The following is an 18,665-nucleotide window of genomic DNA, read 5'->3' on the forward strand; positions in this document are numbered from 1 at the left end:
TGTTTCAGGTGGTATTTATGTTAAATGCCATAAAGCTCTGTCTGCTCTTCATTCATAGAAAAGAAGCAAAGTGCATCTCAGTGTTCACCTGTGTGGCTCACTGTGGATTAAACCTTAGCCCTGAGACAGCCCCAGTATTGTCCACGGCAGTGTTATGTACAATTAACAGAGGACAGATGGGGCACCGATCAGGAACACATGACGGTCAAGTGGCTGGCAAGAGGTTAATGGATTCCTTCTTACAGGGAAGTCATCAGCCAGGCATGCACTGCTCCTGAATCTTTCTCCTCCTACATTGCTTTTTCCTGTGCTATAAAGCTAAGTGCAGAATTGTCTTCCTCTACTAAGTCTCATCTGACTACTGCAGGTCATTGCCTTTTTATCACTAATGTTCTGGCTTATAAAATTATGCCATATTTTCTTGCATCTTTACTTAACTTTCAAGTATAACCCTGCCTTGCCTCTGTTAGCAATTACATCTTTTCAGTTTTATTCTTGGGCCTAATACAATGGATTGAAAGTATTATACTGAGTTTGGTAAAGATTTAGCTTTTCTTGAAAATGCAGCATGCACAAAATTGCCCAACAATGTGGTAAAACTTTAATCAGTTTAAAGTACGGTGATGTAGTTTTTTATTCTATTATTTTAATTCTAGGAAACAACAGTATACCTTAACTTTATCTTCTCTTGGGGCAGCCAATGAGCTCCATTCTATCTCCCATCAGTAAAGCTTATGGCTGGGAAAGAATTTGGCTTTGGTTACCTTAGAATAAATTGAAGCTCTTTTTTTCCTAAGAGAATTAAGAGTTTGATGATTGTCAAGACCATCATCTTAGTGGCATGCCAGATGGTGTCATCTTCGAGAACAGTTTCATATGAAAAAGTTTTGAGGGGAAAAGTAAAGAGAGTAGACTGAGGCAATGCCAGGCCCCTAGTGAGGAAAGCAGCATGATACTTTGCCTCACTAGCAACCCACTTGCCTCAAAGGATGGGGCCGCCAACACCTTCAACAATAAAATCCCAAAAGACATCTATATATAAAGCCATGCGAGCTGAGAACTAGTCACTTCTAGGCAGTCATGATGGTGATGATGATGACGATTATCATTCCTATGAAACCTAGGCCCTTGGCCATGAGCTATGTATTCAGGCTTTCTTAGCTTCTATTTTTTTTTATCATTTATTTATTTATTTATTTATTTAGTGTGTGTGTGTGTGTGTGTGTGGCCAGCTCAGCCCACCAGGGAGCGGGGCTGGCTGGCATGTGGTGCTGGGGGATCGAACCGCGGTCCCTGTGCTTTGCCAAGCTTGTTCCAAGTAGGTGCTTTAGACCACTGAGCCATCTCACCAGCCCCTTAGCTTCTATTTTGAAGCGCAATCTCAACAAGTTCCTAAGTTGCCAAACTGGACTTGAACTGATGATCCTTCAGCCTCAAAACTTATGATGAACTTATGATGCTTCAGCCTTCAAAAGTGCTGGGATAACAGGCGAGACCACCATACTTTCATTCATCTCATGCCTATAACTTCCCAGAAGAAGTCCATGTCAGTAGCTTGTACTTCTGTACTCATTCAGTGAGGAGGGCTGGTTGTTGATGGCTGCTATGCAATTCTTCCTGGCCGTGATTATACTTTGAATAGATATTTTTAGATGAGTATTTATATTCATCAAAACCCCATCCTGAGGATCCTCCTCAGTGTGCAAATTTTAGAAGAAAAACATTGTAGGACAAAGATGTGTGTTAGTAGCCTTCAATGTAGCCTTCCTCACAAGACATTCATAGAGAAAGGAACACAGATTCATTATGAATTTAATAGGATTGAACAGCAACAGTATAGTTTAAATTTGAGAAACCCACAATGTAAAAAATTTCAAATGTTCCAATGGTTTAATAATTCTGCGTTATTTGATAAGCTTCTCGATTATCTTCATCTTTTTTTATTCAATGACATACAACTTTTTAGATTAAACTACTACTGAAGTGAGAAGTTAGTTTGCATTTTGACAAAGAAAAATTTTTTATTTAAATGTATGTATGTTCACATTATGCATATTATTTTCTTACATGTAGAAAATTATTAGAATTATCTCATATTTTTAGATTTCTCTGTGAAATTTGTTAAAATTTAAATTGAATCACTGTAGAACTCTTCATGAATAAAGTGCTTTCTGAATCTTCATTAGGGGCATTCATTTTTCATGGAATGAGAAAGATTTTTTCCCTTCTAGAAAAAAATCTTTCTAGGCCTTCCACTACTTAGAATAGACAAATTTATCTGCAATATCCTTGAATCAGAAAGTGGTAGTTTCCTAGACTCCATACTAGAACCTTCTGTGGATGCTGTTGTCAGTCAGATGCTGTGTGGTACTCCAGGTGTCACCAGGGCAGCACACTGGCATGAGCTGGGGGCTCTTCCCCACTCATCATCACTGGAACAGCAAAGCAAATGAAACTGAGGTGAGACAAGCCAGAGCAACAGGAGAAGCGGCAAATGGCCTTGTTCTTCCCAACAGAAAAAATTTTAGCAGAATTAGGTAGCTTCCCCTTCAGTAGCTCTTACTGTTCTCCAGGTCTGCAAGATACACTACTTTGCAACCAAACACAGATTTACCACTGGAGAACAGAAGCTTCCAGTGTTTAAAGGTGGTGAATTTCTCAGCATCGCTTTTGAAATGATTTCAAACCAGTCTTTATAATGTTCTCATTCCAGTTTTCTTAAAATTTAAATTAAAAAGAAAATATTTTGTATGCACATAATAGAAAGCTCCTCTTGCATGATTGCATGTAACATGTACCTTCACGCTTTCTCCTCCATTTTCCACGTATAGTCGTCTCTCTCTCTAGAATTCCTGCGCCACTCTTCACAGGGTTTCTGTTCCTGTGTCCTTTCTCTTCCCAGCACAGTTGTCTTTGTCCCATAGATAACTGACTTTAATAATGAACATTCATGACATTTTGATTTAAGTTCTTCCAGTATGATGGCAGTAGCTGTTTTGAGCATTTTTGATGTCATTTGACATCATTCATCATTTTTGCAAAGTGAAATGATAGGTATGCCCTCACCTCTGAAATTGCTTTGATCAAGTCCATTCAGAACTTGGCATAATTGAGGCATTTTATTTTTTTAACCTTCAGAATGAGATTAATGTTGTATTTTGATAATGGACAAAGGAAAATAAACTTTAACTGCAATGTATTTCTCCTTCCTTTCCTTAACAGGCCTACCAAGACCTTCACTATGACCGATGGGGACTATGATTACCTGATTAAACTCCTGGCCCTTGGAGATTCAGGGGTGGGGAAGACGACATTTCTTTACAGATACACAGATAATAAATTCAATCCCAAATTCATCACTACAGTAGGAATAGATTTTCGGGAAAAACGTGTGGTGAGTTTTTAACCATCCTGTTAACCTTTTTCTTACTCCCCTATATAAAAAACGAATTGGGAATCAATGTTTATTGCCCACAATGTATCTTTTATTACATGAAATGCATAACTTTAGAATATTAACTAACACTTTTTTGATTATAAATAACATTTTGCTAGAAAAATAGTGGCTGACAGTGTTGCTTGTCTCTGAAGTATACAGAGTTAAAATAATTTTTGGATTTGCATATTGTTTGTATGAATTCTTAAGGAATCTTTAAAAATTAGGGCCATTGAACATATAGAAATGTTAACTCTTTGATCTGAATTAAATTCTTCAGTAAGGCCAAGTATTTATTTATTTTTAACAAAGAGGTTAAAAGTATGATTGGCAAATAACTGGAACATGAGCTTTGTAAGAGCTTGCCACATTTTTATTTATGCATAGCCCCAGCCATCAATCATTGGCTTCTTATGAACAGAATGTGAGACCAATCCATGCTATTTTCCAAGATAAGGGAGTTTAAGTGAGAATCACAACCACTTCCTTCTCCTATGCTAGACGCTAATGACAGGAGTAAGGATATTGTGACATGTGAGACATGTAGCATAGGCACATAAGCCTGGCCAGATTTACTGCCATGCAAGGTGTTCTCGACTGCCAAGAGGGCTGTGGCTTCCAGTTGATGTCACAAATCAACTCATTCCTTGAGAACTGGGAAAGAAAAGAAAGGAAGTCTTCAGTGAAAGGACATTGCCTTGGAAGTTGAAACATACTTTTATTTTATCTGAAAGTCAGTATAGTATAGTGTAGTGTAGTTTTAGCACACTCGCTTCTAATAACTCTAGGGTTTGCCCCTCTCTAGTGTCTCACCAATCTGAGTATAACTCCTGGCAAAAATTTCCTTTTAGAACTTTTACATTAAACCACTGAACTTAACCAAATAGCTCCCTTAAAGAACGGTTAGTCAAGGAAGGCTTGAAACATCCTCTGCCAATATGCTGAGAAGTTCTGTGTATATTTTACAGTTAACATGTTCTGAAAATATTTCACACTAAAAAGATATTCAGGCATTCATAAAGCACTTTATTTTTTTCTTTAAATGCTTTCCTATCTATTATTTTATTAAAGTCTGTAGCAACTCTGTGAATTAGGAAGAGATTATGGGTCTCAATTTGCAGGTAAGAAAAGTAGCTCAGTTAAGAAAATGAAACACTGATACTTGAACTAAGAAGTTGGGTCTTATTCTGATGTTAGCTGCCTGTGTGAGGAAATAACAGAAGGTGCCTAATTTAAGTTTTCAGAATGCCTAAATTGTGTTGAAAATCATATTTATATTTGACATTTAAAAGTGAGATCTATGTGATACTTCTGGGGAAAATAGAGCAAATATTTATTCTGCACTCTGAACTCTGATTATAGTAATCAAGAAAAAAACATGTTGAGTGAACCCAGAGAATTAGAATGTTGACAAAATCCAAAGCAAGATGAAATGAAAAGAATTGTGTTTTTCAGGTTTATAACACACAAGGGCCAAATGGATCATCAGGGAAAGCATTTAAAGTGCATCTGCAGCTTTGGGACACAGCAGGCCAAGAGCGGTAAGAAGGAATTACTTTGACATACAACTCTAAAAATCTTATGTAAAACAAGTTTTGCATGTGAACTGAAAAACAAATGATACATGTGCAGATCTTCCCATTTCTAAAACAGACATTTGGATGAGAAATAAAAGTTACTGACTTCTAACTAATTCACCATATCTAGTAGTGTGTAGTTGGTACAGATTACTGAAATCAGATTCAAATAAGTCTGTCTTTGTGTTCATTGGTAGAAAGAAACCTTTTAAGAGTTACTTAAAATGAAGATGGGACATAAGCTCTATTACAACTGCTACTCCATGAGGGACTCAAAGGAAGACTTTTCTCACCTTTGCTGTTCTTGCATACTGCCTCTTTGAGACACAGTGACACTGGCTTTCCTTGCTCACCCGATTGCCTTCCATTTAAACTCTTAAACTTCCTCCCATCTACTCTGGTCTTCTCCTGTCACTAGGCCTGACTCAGATTCTTTCTCCTCTGTCAAGCCCATCTTTACACCTCAGCTGAAACAAGCTCCCTCCTTTCTTCTCAACACCTATGACATCTATTCTTTAGAAGAATCTTCTGTTTCAATCTTATTGGCACCTCATCAATTTATTTGTGATCTTTTCCACCCAACCAAATTGTGAATTTCAGGAGTGCTGAGACCCTGCCTGGTATTTTGGTATAATTTCTGGGAGGGTCCAAGAAATAGATACTCAGTACACAAAAGTGTTTAAGGCTTACAGCTAGAGGCATTGCTCCATTACTCAATGCAAATGTATTTCTTTGAGATCCAATGTGTCAAAGGATTAAAGACCCAAAGCTAAAGATATTTTTAAATATAAGGTTAAATAAAAGTGGCAAGTTTGGCAGCAAAGATGTTTAGAAGGCACATATCTCTGAATTTTGCATCGTATGTTTTAGAATGCTGATGCTTGTAAACACTTTCATTATTGAAATGCATCCAACATGTTCTCGCTTTCAGTGAGTGTAAACACCAGGAGAGGTGCTGGGCCCTCTCTGTTAGCTTTTCTGACTGTGAATCCCATTTACACACACCCTTCAACACTGCTAGTTCCTCTGAAGTCTCTCCTCACAAGAGTCTCTATTCATGTGTCAGTTCTGTTGTCACAAAGATGTATGTTTTATAGACTGGTTTAATTCATTTTTGAAGAAGTAATAGGAGAAAATGTGCTTCCCATATGTCCTTGCACAGGATATGTCAGCCCAGCATGATGGCAGGCTTCTCTCATCTGTCCTCTTAGGACAGCTGCACTATGAGGGAGATGGGGAAGACTAAGGGCAGTCTTAATAACTCTGAGCTTATTCATCCCTTGAGAATGTTGCATTTTGTATATACAAAGTGTATCTAAGCAACAAGATAAACAGTGCCTCACACCTCATCCCTATGCCTCAGGACATCTGGGAAGTACGATCGTTGTAAGATAATGATTATTGATAGAAGTCACATCAGGGGAAAAAGGAAAATATAATACATAATCCTTATGTAAACTTGGAGGATGCAGGGCACAGCCTTAGTGCCTACTGAGAGAGAATGTACACTAAGGTATCTGACTCTAGGATGTTTCTGTATGGTTCTTGCTTTCCTCATTCTGTTGACTCACCAGCCAGAGTAAAATTGAAGGGAGGTTATGTGAAGCCTCAAATCAATTATTTTTCTTCTTTGAAGGAATAAGCAATAAGAACGATGCCAGGCAGAGGAGCTGAAATTATAAGCCTGCTCCCAGGCAAGAGTATCCTATGTATATTATTGTCCATGAAAATTTGTTTGACACAATCATGTCACATAACAAGCCTATTTTTGAGTGACTCCCTGGTGTGCTATGGAGAATGAGTGGAAAATAACATATATAGTCTTATTCTGAACACACGTTTACACACAGAACAAATAACAGGTTTATTATCCACTTGCTATGTTGGTTGAGTAGCAGGTGATTTTGTGAGTGTAGTCAGTCTCCAAAGAGACAGTCATTCAATAAAACCCCTATAAATTCTACAAACTCCCAGGAAGTGGCAGAAACAAATCTACAATAAAAAGATGAATAATTTTTTTGTCATTTTCACTCTACATTTTCAGATCGTGATAATGCCCTTTGAAGGAAATTATAATTGGGAAACAAGTAGCAGTTTGTTTTTTGTTGTTGTTTGCTTTGAACTAAAAGTATTCTTTACTGAAGTAATTTTGAATGTCCAAAATTTTATACCTTTTTCTATTCCCTTTTTTCCTCTCTCTCTCATACTCCCTTTAATTTCACAAGTATTTTGTAAGCAAGCAGTGTTACATGCCATGAAAACATAATGGAGTAAATTAGAAGAGCAACTCATTTTCTCATGGAGTTTTCAGATAATACAATAGAGGCCTGGAACAACTGCATCTATCCGGAGGAGGGCCTCACCCAGGTGTGGGTGCTAGGAGTCTCCTTGGGGAAGTGCTATTTCCTCTGGTGCCATTTTGCACACTCATATGGAATGTGTGATTATTATCTAGGCTAAAGAAAGGTAGGAGGAAAAAAAAAACATTGGTGTGAGACTACCCAGAGAACCACCAGCAGGTCTGAGACCCCAGGAAGGAGAGTGAACTTTCTCAGATTGAAGGCAGATCAGCATGCCTGTCTGTGGTCAAGAGATAAAGCTGCACAGACGATAAGGAAGGATCAGGTCCTGCTGAGTCTTGACAGCTTAAGGAGGAGTTAAGGTATTATCCTAGGAGCCATGCATATTGAAGAAGATGATGTTGGTAGAGAATTAATGTAATCAATAGGAAGACATAGGTGGGGAGTCCCAAACAAAATTGGACACAGAAAGCCTAGTAAAAAGGCTGTTGAAGTTATACAAGTGAGAGATCTAGGTCTGGAACTGGAGCATTGGCAAGGTAAATGGACAGAAATGAGCAGGTAGAGAGAAGTGTGTTGATGAGCAGGTGGAGGAGAGATTGTGAAGACCAGCAGGAGGAAGATGATTCCATTGAGAGAAATCAAGAGTGAGGGCCATGTTGGTTTGTAGTGTATGATGCTGGAAATCCTTTATTGTCCTACATGTAGAAATAACCAACTAGTAATTAGGCACACTGTGTAAATGGCAAGGAAGTAAGTGAAACTATCTAGAAAATGCACATAATATAAGAATAGTTAAGAACCTGTCATGTTGGAGAAAATCAACATGAAATAGCCACAAATTAGGCTAAATAGTACCCCAACAATTAAAATGGTAGTTGGAATAAGAAGTGATATCCTTCTCTATTTCAGTTACATGCCTGTTTTAACCCTCTGTCAAGTTCTAGTTCCTATGAATAGTTTCCCATTTACTCCTTGCTCATATCTAAGTGGATCTCAGCACATCTTCAGCTTCGCTATAGATCTGAGGGGACTTGGGGAGGAGTGGGTAGAGAAAGTCTTCACCTCGGCCATGACAGAATTTCTATATGGGAAAAAAGAGAATAGAGACTTTCATGTTCTTCAACATGCCCCATTAGAAATGAGTCTTCTCACGTCCCTTCTCCAGCTACCAACTCTCTCTTTTGTCCTGATCTTGGCTTAGTCCCACTACCTTCCGCTTTTTCATGAGAACCAGATGCCAACCTGAAGCTCAGTTTTACACTAAAAAATTAGTGAGAGTTTGCGCATTAATATTGTTCCTTGCATAAGAATTCTAGTTTCAGCTGCTAGGTAGTTGTGGTTTGCTTCATAAGATCACACACATTCATGGCAGGCCTTTGTGTGCCAACTCTTCCACTGGGTACAGACAGGAAAGATTGAAAAGTATACATTAGTGCCCTCACTAAAACAGTGTAAATTGGTATTCTGGTCCACAAGATACTCATGAGCCAACAGGAAAAGGATTCCAAGAAGCTGTATAAGCAAGTATGTAATTGAATGCTACAATCTCTGTCTCACTGCCACAAGATCACAAAGCCAGGACGCAGTCTTATAAAAACTCTACAACAAAAACCTCCCTCCTGGTACCCCCAGCTGTCTTTGTTCCCTCTTTTCCATTTCTACAGTCATGCACAAGGGCCAGCCATGGAGATTGCATATCTAAAGGAGAAACAGCAGTGTTTGTACAAGGGCCCTAAGTGTGTGTGCTAACACTCAGACCTGCCCTTGTGTTTCCTCCGTAGGTTCCGGAGCCTCACCACTGCGTTCTTTAGAGACGCCATGGGCTTCTTGTTAATGTTTGACCTCACCAGTCAACAGAGCTTCTTAAATGTCAGAAACTGGATGAGTAAGTGGGGCTGAGTAATGGGCGCTGGCGTCTTTGGGACTCCACTGCACTGTTCGCTTGCTTTCCCTGCAGCCAGAATGGGTGCAGAGATTAACACCAGAAAGTCAAGAGTTTGGTGTTTCCTGTCCCACCTCCAGAGTGGCAGCCTTTATATGGTCTCCCAAGGTGCCTTGGGCTTTTACTTTCCTCTGACATTCTTCATAAAGGAAGCATATATAGCTTTCTCAATGCCTATATTTAAGGTCTTTATAACTGTAATTAAAAGACTATGAGTTCCATTTATCAGGTAAATTTTGAAGCCTCACATTATGACATCTAAGCTGGTGTACCTCCTGAGAGGGGAGTCTGGCACCTAAAATAGCCTCGAGAACAAAGAGCTTAATTAGGCTGGAAAAAAATCCAGAGCAGAACAGCCTGAAGATGATAAGGGTCAGTGAGTGTGCCTGTCCATCACATCATATTGGGATTTATACTAAAAAGAAATTGTTCAAATGTGAGAAAGTCTCACATAGAAAAGTCCTTAACCTCTGGGCCACTTACATATAATATGAAATTTAAATGTTACATAACTAGTCATTGGAATCAGATTGATATAAATCAATACAGGAGAGAAGTGCCAGAAATTTCCTTTATTTTTTAAATTGATGTAGCATTAGAAAAGAGTATTTCGTGATGTTTTTAGTACAAATAAGGAATTTCATCCTAATGGGATGTACAATCATAGGAGAGCTCAATTGCCCTTCTACTCTTCTCCCCTGGGCTGGTAGTGTTGCTCTGGTAACATCTAAGTTTTTTTTTTCCCAGGAGCCTCTGAATTCCCCAATCTGTCTATCATGATCATTCTACATTGTTGCTTAAAAATGATGTATGGCAATTTGTGTGCAATAGAAGCATGAGTGTGTCCTCATCCACTTTATTCATCAACTCTGATGCCATGTGACTTCTGGCCCATCCCCAAAGTCAAAATGGCCATGAAAGGCAAATGTTTGAAACAGATTTAGGATATTGAGGTGCTACTGCCATGTAACTCGAGATACTCTGGGAAAAAAATTTTGCAAAGTGCTCTAGAAAGGGACAAGAGTGGTGGAGTAAGTGCTTTTGAAGAAAGAGGAATTATCTTGAGAGGGATTCATGGCAGTTTTTCTTTTATTGTAATAATAAATTTTTGTTTTCTTTTATTTTGAAGAGTAAAAAACAAAAGCAAAAACAAACAGCAGAAACAAAGACAGAAAGGGGACAACATATACAGTGCATTATATGTTTCAGATTTTAAAATGAGAATAGCTAATTAACAATGGTTGTTATATTACCTATTTTTGTCATCAGATCTGTTGTTCAGATGAAGAGAAATACTTATGCAAGATTGGATAAATAATTGATTATTAGTGCTTGCTTTCAAGAAACCTTAACTTTTTCTATTTTCTTGTCTTCTTTTTTTAAATAAAATTTTATTTTATTTTGAAGAGTAGGAACAGAAGCAAAAACAAATAGAAAAAAAGACAGAAACATGGTAACACAATACATATGTTACAGATTTTCAAAAACAGGAATAGCTAATTAACAATAGTTATTATATTATCTATTTTTATCATCAAATCTGTTGATCAGATTAACAGATATAGTTATGCATGATTGGGGAAATAACTGAATATTGGTCTTGATTTCAAGAAATCTTGCTGTGCCAGCTCCACCCCTGGGGCATGCTGAGAGAGCAACTGAGACTGGGTGTGATGGCGCGTGCCTGTAATCCCAGCTCTTGGGATGCTGTAAACAGGCGAATCACTATGAGTCTGATGTAGTAGTGAGACCCTGAACACCCTGAAGACCCATCCCTAAAATACAAAAAAAAAAAAGAAATCTAAATTTTTTTCCTTGTCTTTTTTTGTTTTATTTTAAAGAAAGTGTAATAATTGATAAGACATTAGAAGTGGTACACATTTAGAAGACCAAGATGCGAGGTAGTCGACCATGGGTTTTGTATTACACTGCTCTTTGATGTAGCTGCTCAGAAAATTCTAAACATTAACTGTTATTTTCAAAACACTGATGGAATTTATAAGTATAATCATCTCATCTTTCCTGTGTATATTATATACTTGCATGGTTTTCCCTGCTTTTTTTCCTATCTTTTCTCTTTTCCCTCATCTTTGTTGTCTAATACTTAAGTTCAGTTTGCTTCTGTTTTACTGTATCTATTATACCTTTCAGCTTTTATTTATTCTTTCATGTTTTTACACTAGGAAAGCAATACAATATTTACACATGTGGGTCTGATTTATTTCACTTATAGGTATAGCCTCTATCTCATCCGTTTACCTATAAAGGGTTCGAGTTTGTCTTTCCTTATAACTGAGTAGTACTCTGTCATATAAAGTACTGCACGAAAATTTTAAAATGCAAACATTTATCATATTTTGTGATCTATCCTTGTAACATGTATTTTATGTTTACTTATTAATTTACTTTTCCCACCACTAGAATGTAAGCTCTATAAAAAGACAGACTGTGTCTATGTCAGTTCACTAAGATATTCTAGTTCTTGGTAAATTTCTGACATTGACTAGATGTTTGTATATATACAAATTACTGCATACTATATATAATTAACACATTACACTTAAATATTATTAACAATTTAAATATGTGTGACTGCTTTCAAATTTAATGGGTTTTTTTGTTTTTAAATAAATTTAGGACAGGGTCTACAGGGTGTACAAGGTCTCACCATGTAGATCAGACTCGTAGTGATTCTCCTGTTTTCAGCCTCCCAAGCGCTGGGATTACAGGCGTGGGCTACCACATCCAGTCTCAGTCACTGTCTCAGCGTGCCCCGGGGGGTGGGGCCAGCATGGCAGGCTGAGGATCGAACCCTGGCCCCTGCACTCTGCCTAAGCAGGCACTTTAGTCCGCTGAGCTCTCTGGCTGGCCCTTAATAACAATGAGTGTGAAAAAATATCAACAAATTCTGACTTCCTTAATTGCTTTTGAAAATGAATGTTTACCTTAGGATCTGTATTTCCTTTTAATATTTTATTTTCTTATTCAAATTTTGGAAGTATTATTAGATTCAGAGGAGACAGGGACATAATAAGATTATTACTTTTTTTTTTTTCAGAGAATGGTTTGTTGTCCTTCGAGGCAGACAAAACTCCATTACTTTCAGTCTCCAGAAGGATTTTGATAGGATTTAAGATAATTAATTGCCGCATGGCAGGAGTTGAGTTTCTAACCCTCAAGTAATTGCTATTACAGGGCAAACCTCTGTGTTCTTCCTTTTGACTGTGGCTTAGAAAACACAAGTTGACGGGTTTGTTTACTTTTCTTCTCTTCCTCCTTTCCTCCCCCCTCTGTCACTCCTCTATCTGTGTTTCCCTGTCTCTGCTACACACACACACACACACACACACACACACACACACACACACGCTGTTTTCATGGAGAAAAAAAGAAAAAGCAAGTTACCTGTATTCAAATTGTTTCTACCTGAATTTTTGGTGATTTAAAACTCTATGAGTAGATCATCACTTTGATGATGAACATTTAGCGTCCTCTAACATTGAACAGGCAGATTTATACACTTTACAATCCTGTTCAACTATTTCCCCTTTTGGAGGAAGAAATGGTGTGAAGCAGTGTGTCAGGACCTTTCCCCAGGCGCTAGAACGCATAGCTGGACTCGGTACTGACTCAGGTGCTCAGTGCTTATCATTGGTCATCATCACAACCCACAAGTACAGAGGTGCTGTAGTGTTTCCTTTTTTGGAAGAGGAAAATGTGAGTGAGAAGAGTAAGTTAGCATCAGTAACCAACCAAAATGAAGATGAACAATTCGATTAGGAATCTTGAGTAAGAGCAGTAATTTGACATCACTTGTTTATAACTGACTTGTGGGTTCCATCTGTTTTCCAAGGCCAACTTCAAGCAAATGCTTACTGTGAAAATCCAGACATAGTATTAATTGGCAACAAGGCAGACCTGCCAGACCAGAGGGAAGTCAATGAACGGCAAGCCCGGGAATTAGCTGAAAAATATGGGTAAGTCAGTTCCACTGAAAAGAGTAAGCTAGCACCACCTGACTTTTCGCTCTGTTGCTCAGGAATATAGCAGAAGCCTGAGACTGAGGTGAGAAGGGATCCCCCCAAGGCTGGAGAACAGTTAGTAAATTACAAAGCCCTTCCAGAGGAGTATGTGATGTTTCAGTGCCTAATAATAGCACTTAACATTTACTGAATCCCTGCTACAGGCTAGCAACTATTCCTACCTTATCTTATTTAATTCCTCAAAAGCATGAACAGGAGATACTACAGTTATCCCATTTTAGAGATGAAGAATTGATCACAGAGAGATTAAATACTTATGAAAGCCAAGCAAATATGAAGAATAGACCTAAAATTCAGTTGAGCTCAGGTTCTTAAACTCTATATGCTACCAGAATCCTAACATGAACAGGATAATATTGCCTGTGTCCTAGCTGAGCTTATGTGACAGTGAAAAAAAAAAAAAATCCACAAACATGAATCCATATAACTACATTGGTTTCCACAGAAGAATTATTTTTTAAACTTAAAACAGTGTCATTATATGTGTCATTTTTTTTCCTGAAAGATTCTCATTCAGAGATTAAAAATTTACATCTTTTTGGACCTTTTTAAAAATTGTCTGCATTTGTGTAAATATCCTAATTGATACATACTTAATTTATAGTGCATCAGATTTCCAGTGACCCACTGAAATGGAAATGATAGTTTAATAGGGGTATTGATCCCTAGTGTAGGCATTTTTCCGTCTTGTGATTTTTTTTTTAACCAGTGATCATGCCTTGACCTCAACTGCTGCCTACTTCCACGAGCAGTTCCCTTGCCCATGCAGTTGGTTGTAATACTAAAGAGCAGCTCGTCAACTTGCAGCTCTTCAACTTTTCACATTAAGAAAAAAGAACAAGGATGTTTCCAGTTTATCCAACAGAAACACGATTTCACAGTTTCCCTGGCAGTCCTAATTGTGCTTGCGTGATTCACCTATACATCTTGAATCTTTTCTGATTTCATCTTCTTGAAGTATTTGTTAACATTTTGTGAGAAAATGTACTATTTACTTTCTTGACAGTTTTCAACAGGAAGTTTAAAAGATATCCTGAGCAGCATGTTGTTTGTATTTAATAGTGATAAATTATACTCTTGAAAAATACCAAGACAGTCCATGTTAACACAAAGATAATTGTGTGAAGTAATACATCTGTTAGTTAACTAGGCTTTGTCTTCTGCACAATGTCTGTATACTTTAGGACATCATGTTATATATGATATATACATGCAATTCTGTCAGTTTCAAACACATTTGTGTCATTTTTTCTATACTAGCATTCCATATTTTGAAACAAGTGCAGCTACTGGACAGAATGTAGAGAAATCTGTGGAAACCCTTCTGGACTTAATAATGAAACGAATGGAACAGTGTGTGGAGAAGACACAGGTCCCCGATGCTGTCAATGGTGGAAATTCTGGAAAGCTAGATGGGGAGAAGTCAGCAGAGAAGAAATGTGCCTGCTAGCCTGTACACCGGAGCTGACAGCCAAGACACTTGCCCAAATATTGCTTCTGAAAACAGTGACAAACCACAAATTGGACCATACACAACAGCATGTTTTCCTTTTTCATCCAGAAAACCTATTTTAAGAACAGGAATAGCTAAAAGTGTTGAAAAGAACTGACCAGCTATTCTTGAGTCTCTTCCAAATAAAATTGAAGGCTTTCTAAGATGACCAATCTAACCATCCTGATGCTCAGTTTTTTTATATAAAAAAGCATAGCATGCAAGAGAGCATACAAGAAATAAGTATCAGTGAGTTTTAAAAGACATCAAATATTACTTTGCTACAATGAAGAAAGGAATAGGCTACTACTGGAAGAATACAGAAAGATTTTTAAAAATTTGCATTTATTTATATCAAATATGATTCATCCTTCTACATTTCTATTGGGGAAAACATATTAGCTAAAATTGGTTACACAATGGAGAATTTTATGTGGTCCATTAAGAATGACATGACTGTATGTACCCAAGATGCTGAACTAGAGTGGTTAAATTACTGATAAGCTTATGATGGATGAAGGTCAGAATTCTGCTGAAATGAGGAGATTGCATAGTAATATGATTTTTAGCATCCTAATAAGTGGCAGGTAGACAAGAACAGGACTGTGGTTGACAAAGTAGGGGAGAACTTTCTGGAGGAAAAAGTGTAGAAATGAGGCATTTGTACAGCTGAAATCAAATGTATCTGTTACAGATGTCTGGAAGAGTTATTTAGTCAAGTTTCACCCAAGCCAGTTAGAAGCTGATAATACCAGTTATGCTTAAACAGAAATCTAAATGTTCCCCTTTCCAACATTTTGCTTTTCTCAGCAAATGTGGTAAATAGTCACAAAACTCAATAAACCACTGCCGTATATTAAATATCTCTTTTCAAATGTAATCCAGAAAACTTATTTAACCTAAAATTTAAAGATAAAATACACTGTTCATATAAAACACAAGTGATTCCTAATTATAGGTTTCCTTTTACTGTACCAGAGCACTAGAAAGTCTGATTCATGTTTTTCCTTTCAACCCTCTCTCACCCCTGGCTTTGAATCAATTGCAGAAACATTAAATGTGTCACATCTTAGCCCACCAACCTCAGAATAATGATGGATCAATTCTAGGGTTCCTCTGAATTTTCATGTCATTAATTATATAAAAATTGATGATACCATATTCTTTATTACAATATGTTTTTATTTTGTCTAAGAAAAAAAATCTATACTTGCCCTATGTGTGAATGTTGGGCCGAGATGAAGCCATATCTTATCTCACCAAAAATGTGGTCAGTTGCTTTATTATTATTTTTTTACATAAAGCTGCCTTTTCTTTCTATAAATTATCACAAAGGTATTTTCTATTGGTTATTTCTCATACTTGTGGACACTAATGGCATGTAAGTTTTAAACTTAGTTTCTGATACACACAAGCGATTCCTGTTATAATAGTATTTATATCTAAATAATATATCAGTCTATACTATCGGTGATAAAGGCAACTATTCCATTTTTTCCTTTTTACTGTGAGTATATAATTTTTGCAGAATTACTCACGTTCCTATAAAATTTTTCCAACTGAACCTCATTTTTCCATACTCTATATTTACTTTGTTAAGTAAGGAACATTAAAGAACTTAGAATTGCAGTTCCCTTTTCAACATATTTTACAAACCTCCATCTGCTATTGAATGTTTCAGAAATACAAAAAGAGCCAAGATAATAACTATTTGCGTTTTGGGGATGAACTAGACCCAAACATGTGCCACAAAACAGAACACCTTAGAAGCTGTTATGAGAAAGGTCCCCAGGGTATTCTCAGTGTTAACTGTGCGGTGCTAAGCCTATGATTTCTCTAGCAGTGCAGCACCTACTAAGTCGGACCATGGCTTGGTATTCTTTTCAGCTGTGTTTTCTCTAGAACACTCTGCATGAACTCAGTGCCTGCACCATGAATCTAGAAAGCTATTATCTAAACAATTAAGGTATTTCTTCTAGAAGGACAGTGAGGAGAAACCATGTAACCACTGCTGCCATAAAGTCTGGTAAATTTTTGTGACTAGTATGAGTTTCTTTTCCAAGGAGTCCACATTGTCAGGCTCCTGCATTTCCATAATAGGGAAGGCTAGACTTTTATAAAATGCTAGAGATTCTTGTGGGATATTTCTTTCATTTACTGTTCATTTTCCAGTTATATGATTGATATAATGTGCCAGGATTCTGTCATTGTCAATTATCTAATGAGTATTTTTTCAGGGTCTATTTTGAGATTGCTATATGATAGCTGAAGCATGAAGCAAAGGGTGATGAGGCCCATAATTATAGAACTGTGCCTGCATAAATAACAATTATTGGGTAATAATTTCAAAAGGACTGAAATTTATAACTGACAAGAAAATGAAAATATTATTTTATTTTTAAGTAAATACTTGTTCTAAAAATATTTTCTCTGGAAAAAATGACATGTAACCTTCAAATCTAGGTAGCCATTATTAGAAATTCCTTCATTATTTCAGGGTTAATAGCTCTGTAGAATTCATTTCCAATTTGAAACTTACCTGGTGCCACAAATGTACAGATTGCTTTAAATAATTCTGTTTCTTTTATCCCATAATAGTATATATTTTTACCCAAAATAAGTCCTGCTTTCTGATCATTTCAAAATGGTTCAGTAAATCATCTTCTATTTTGAAGAAATGTTTAAAATGTACATGAAACCTTTTCTGGTACAGAACTCTTTTGTAGAATGTTTACACTGGTTTGATGTTTACATCATCCTAATTTAGTGCCTAAAATATTTCTGTGACCAAATTTGTCTCCAGCTACAGCTCATTTGCTCTGGTCTCTTTTAGGAAGGCCTTACTGTGATACCCACACAGCTAAAGGTCTTCTGAGATCATTAGCAAAGAAGGCACAGCCTTTATTGGAATCTAGAGATCGTTACCACCTTCTCTTGGTTTCCTAGCTTACTTCTCATAGAGTGGAAGGTACTCGAGACTTAATTGCGATTAAGTGCAAGGCTATCTTTTACTGAAAATGCAGAAAGACTTCTTAAGTGTATCAAATACAGTCAAGAGAATGGAATGTCTGTTGAGGTCTAATGATGGTAGCAACTCATAAATTAAAGAAAACACTGAGTGTTGAGAATTGGATGTTTATCCATTAAGAATTTAAAAACTCTCATGTTGTCACTCTAGCTAATTATCCTTCATTTCCATATTATCAGCTGTCGCACTGCAAACAATTCAAGACCAGCATTTTCTAAAGTATTTTACCAATTGTACTTTACCAGGTGGACCATTCTGTGCATCTTTGTCATACTCTACTATACTTGTTTGCCAACCTGTACAGATAGTAAGAACTGGGCAGGAATTTTTCTCAGCACTTTTCTTGTTTCCCGAATAAGTAGTAGAAGTTTGACCGTAGTGTCTGTTAGGAATCAACAAAATGATCAATCCCATATTATCTTCACCACTAGCATGCATACAAAAATTAGAAGCTAATATTGTGTACTGATACAGTAGATACAAAGACATAATAGATAATGTGGAGCACGTGTGCCTGTGAATAAGATTATTGTTCTAAATCTTTCCTGTGGGCTGGGGAGATAGCTCAGCAGTGTCAGTGCTGCCTGTCAAGCACAAGGACGTCGGTGTGATACCCTGTTCCACATACCATGCTGGCCCCTGAACCCCTGGTGTGCCGTGCTGGCCACCGAGACCAGGCATGGTGGCACACGACTGTAATTCCATCGCTGGGGAGGCTGAGACAGGAGGATCACTATGAGTCCAAGCTGTATAGCGAGACCTTGTACCAAATACATAAATAAGTAAAAGATTAAATAAATAAATAAATCTCAGTTGCTTTTAAAACAGATACATACTTTCTTAA

The 18,665-nt window shown here is 37.2% G+C and overlaps 1 protein-coding gene across 3 annotated transcripts in view; it reads left to right on the forward strand.

Moving 5' to 3' along the window:
- Positions 1-18,440, forward strand: part of Rab27b (RAB27B, member RAS oncogene family) — a 158,644-nt gene extending 140,204 nt beyond the window's left edge. For all 3 annotated transcript variants that reach the window (XM_023715051.1, XM_023715048.1, XM_004623667.2), the window contains 5 exons: positions 3,223-3,394; positions 4,892-4,977; positions 9,098-9,201; positions 13,112-13,235; positions 14,562-18,440. In XM_023715051.1, the coding sequence (XP_023570819.1) occupies positions 3,242-3,394; positions 4,892-4,977; positions 9,098-9,201; positions 13,112-13,235; positions 14,562-14,751 (657 nt within the window). In that variant the 5' untranslated portion in view covers positions 3,223-3,241 and the 3' untranslated portion in view covers positions 14,752-18,440. The remainder of the gene's footprint in view (positions 1-3,222; positions 3,395-4,891; positions 4,978-9,097; positions 9,202-13,111; positions 13,236-14,561) is intronic.
- Positions 18,441-18,665: the final 225 nt, after the last annotated feature.

The sequence above is a fragment of the Octodon degus genome, unplaced genomic scaffold (assembly GCF_000260255.1).
Source record: "Octodon degus isolate 3935 unplaced genomic scaffold, OctDeg1.0 scaffold00003, whole genome shotgun sequence".
Taxonomy (NCBI): domain Eukaryota; kingdom Metazoa; phylum Chordata; class Mammalia; order Rodentia; family Octodontidae; genus Octodon; species Octodon degus.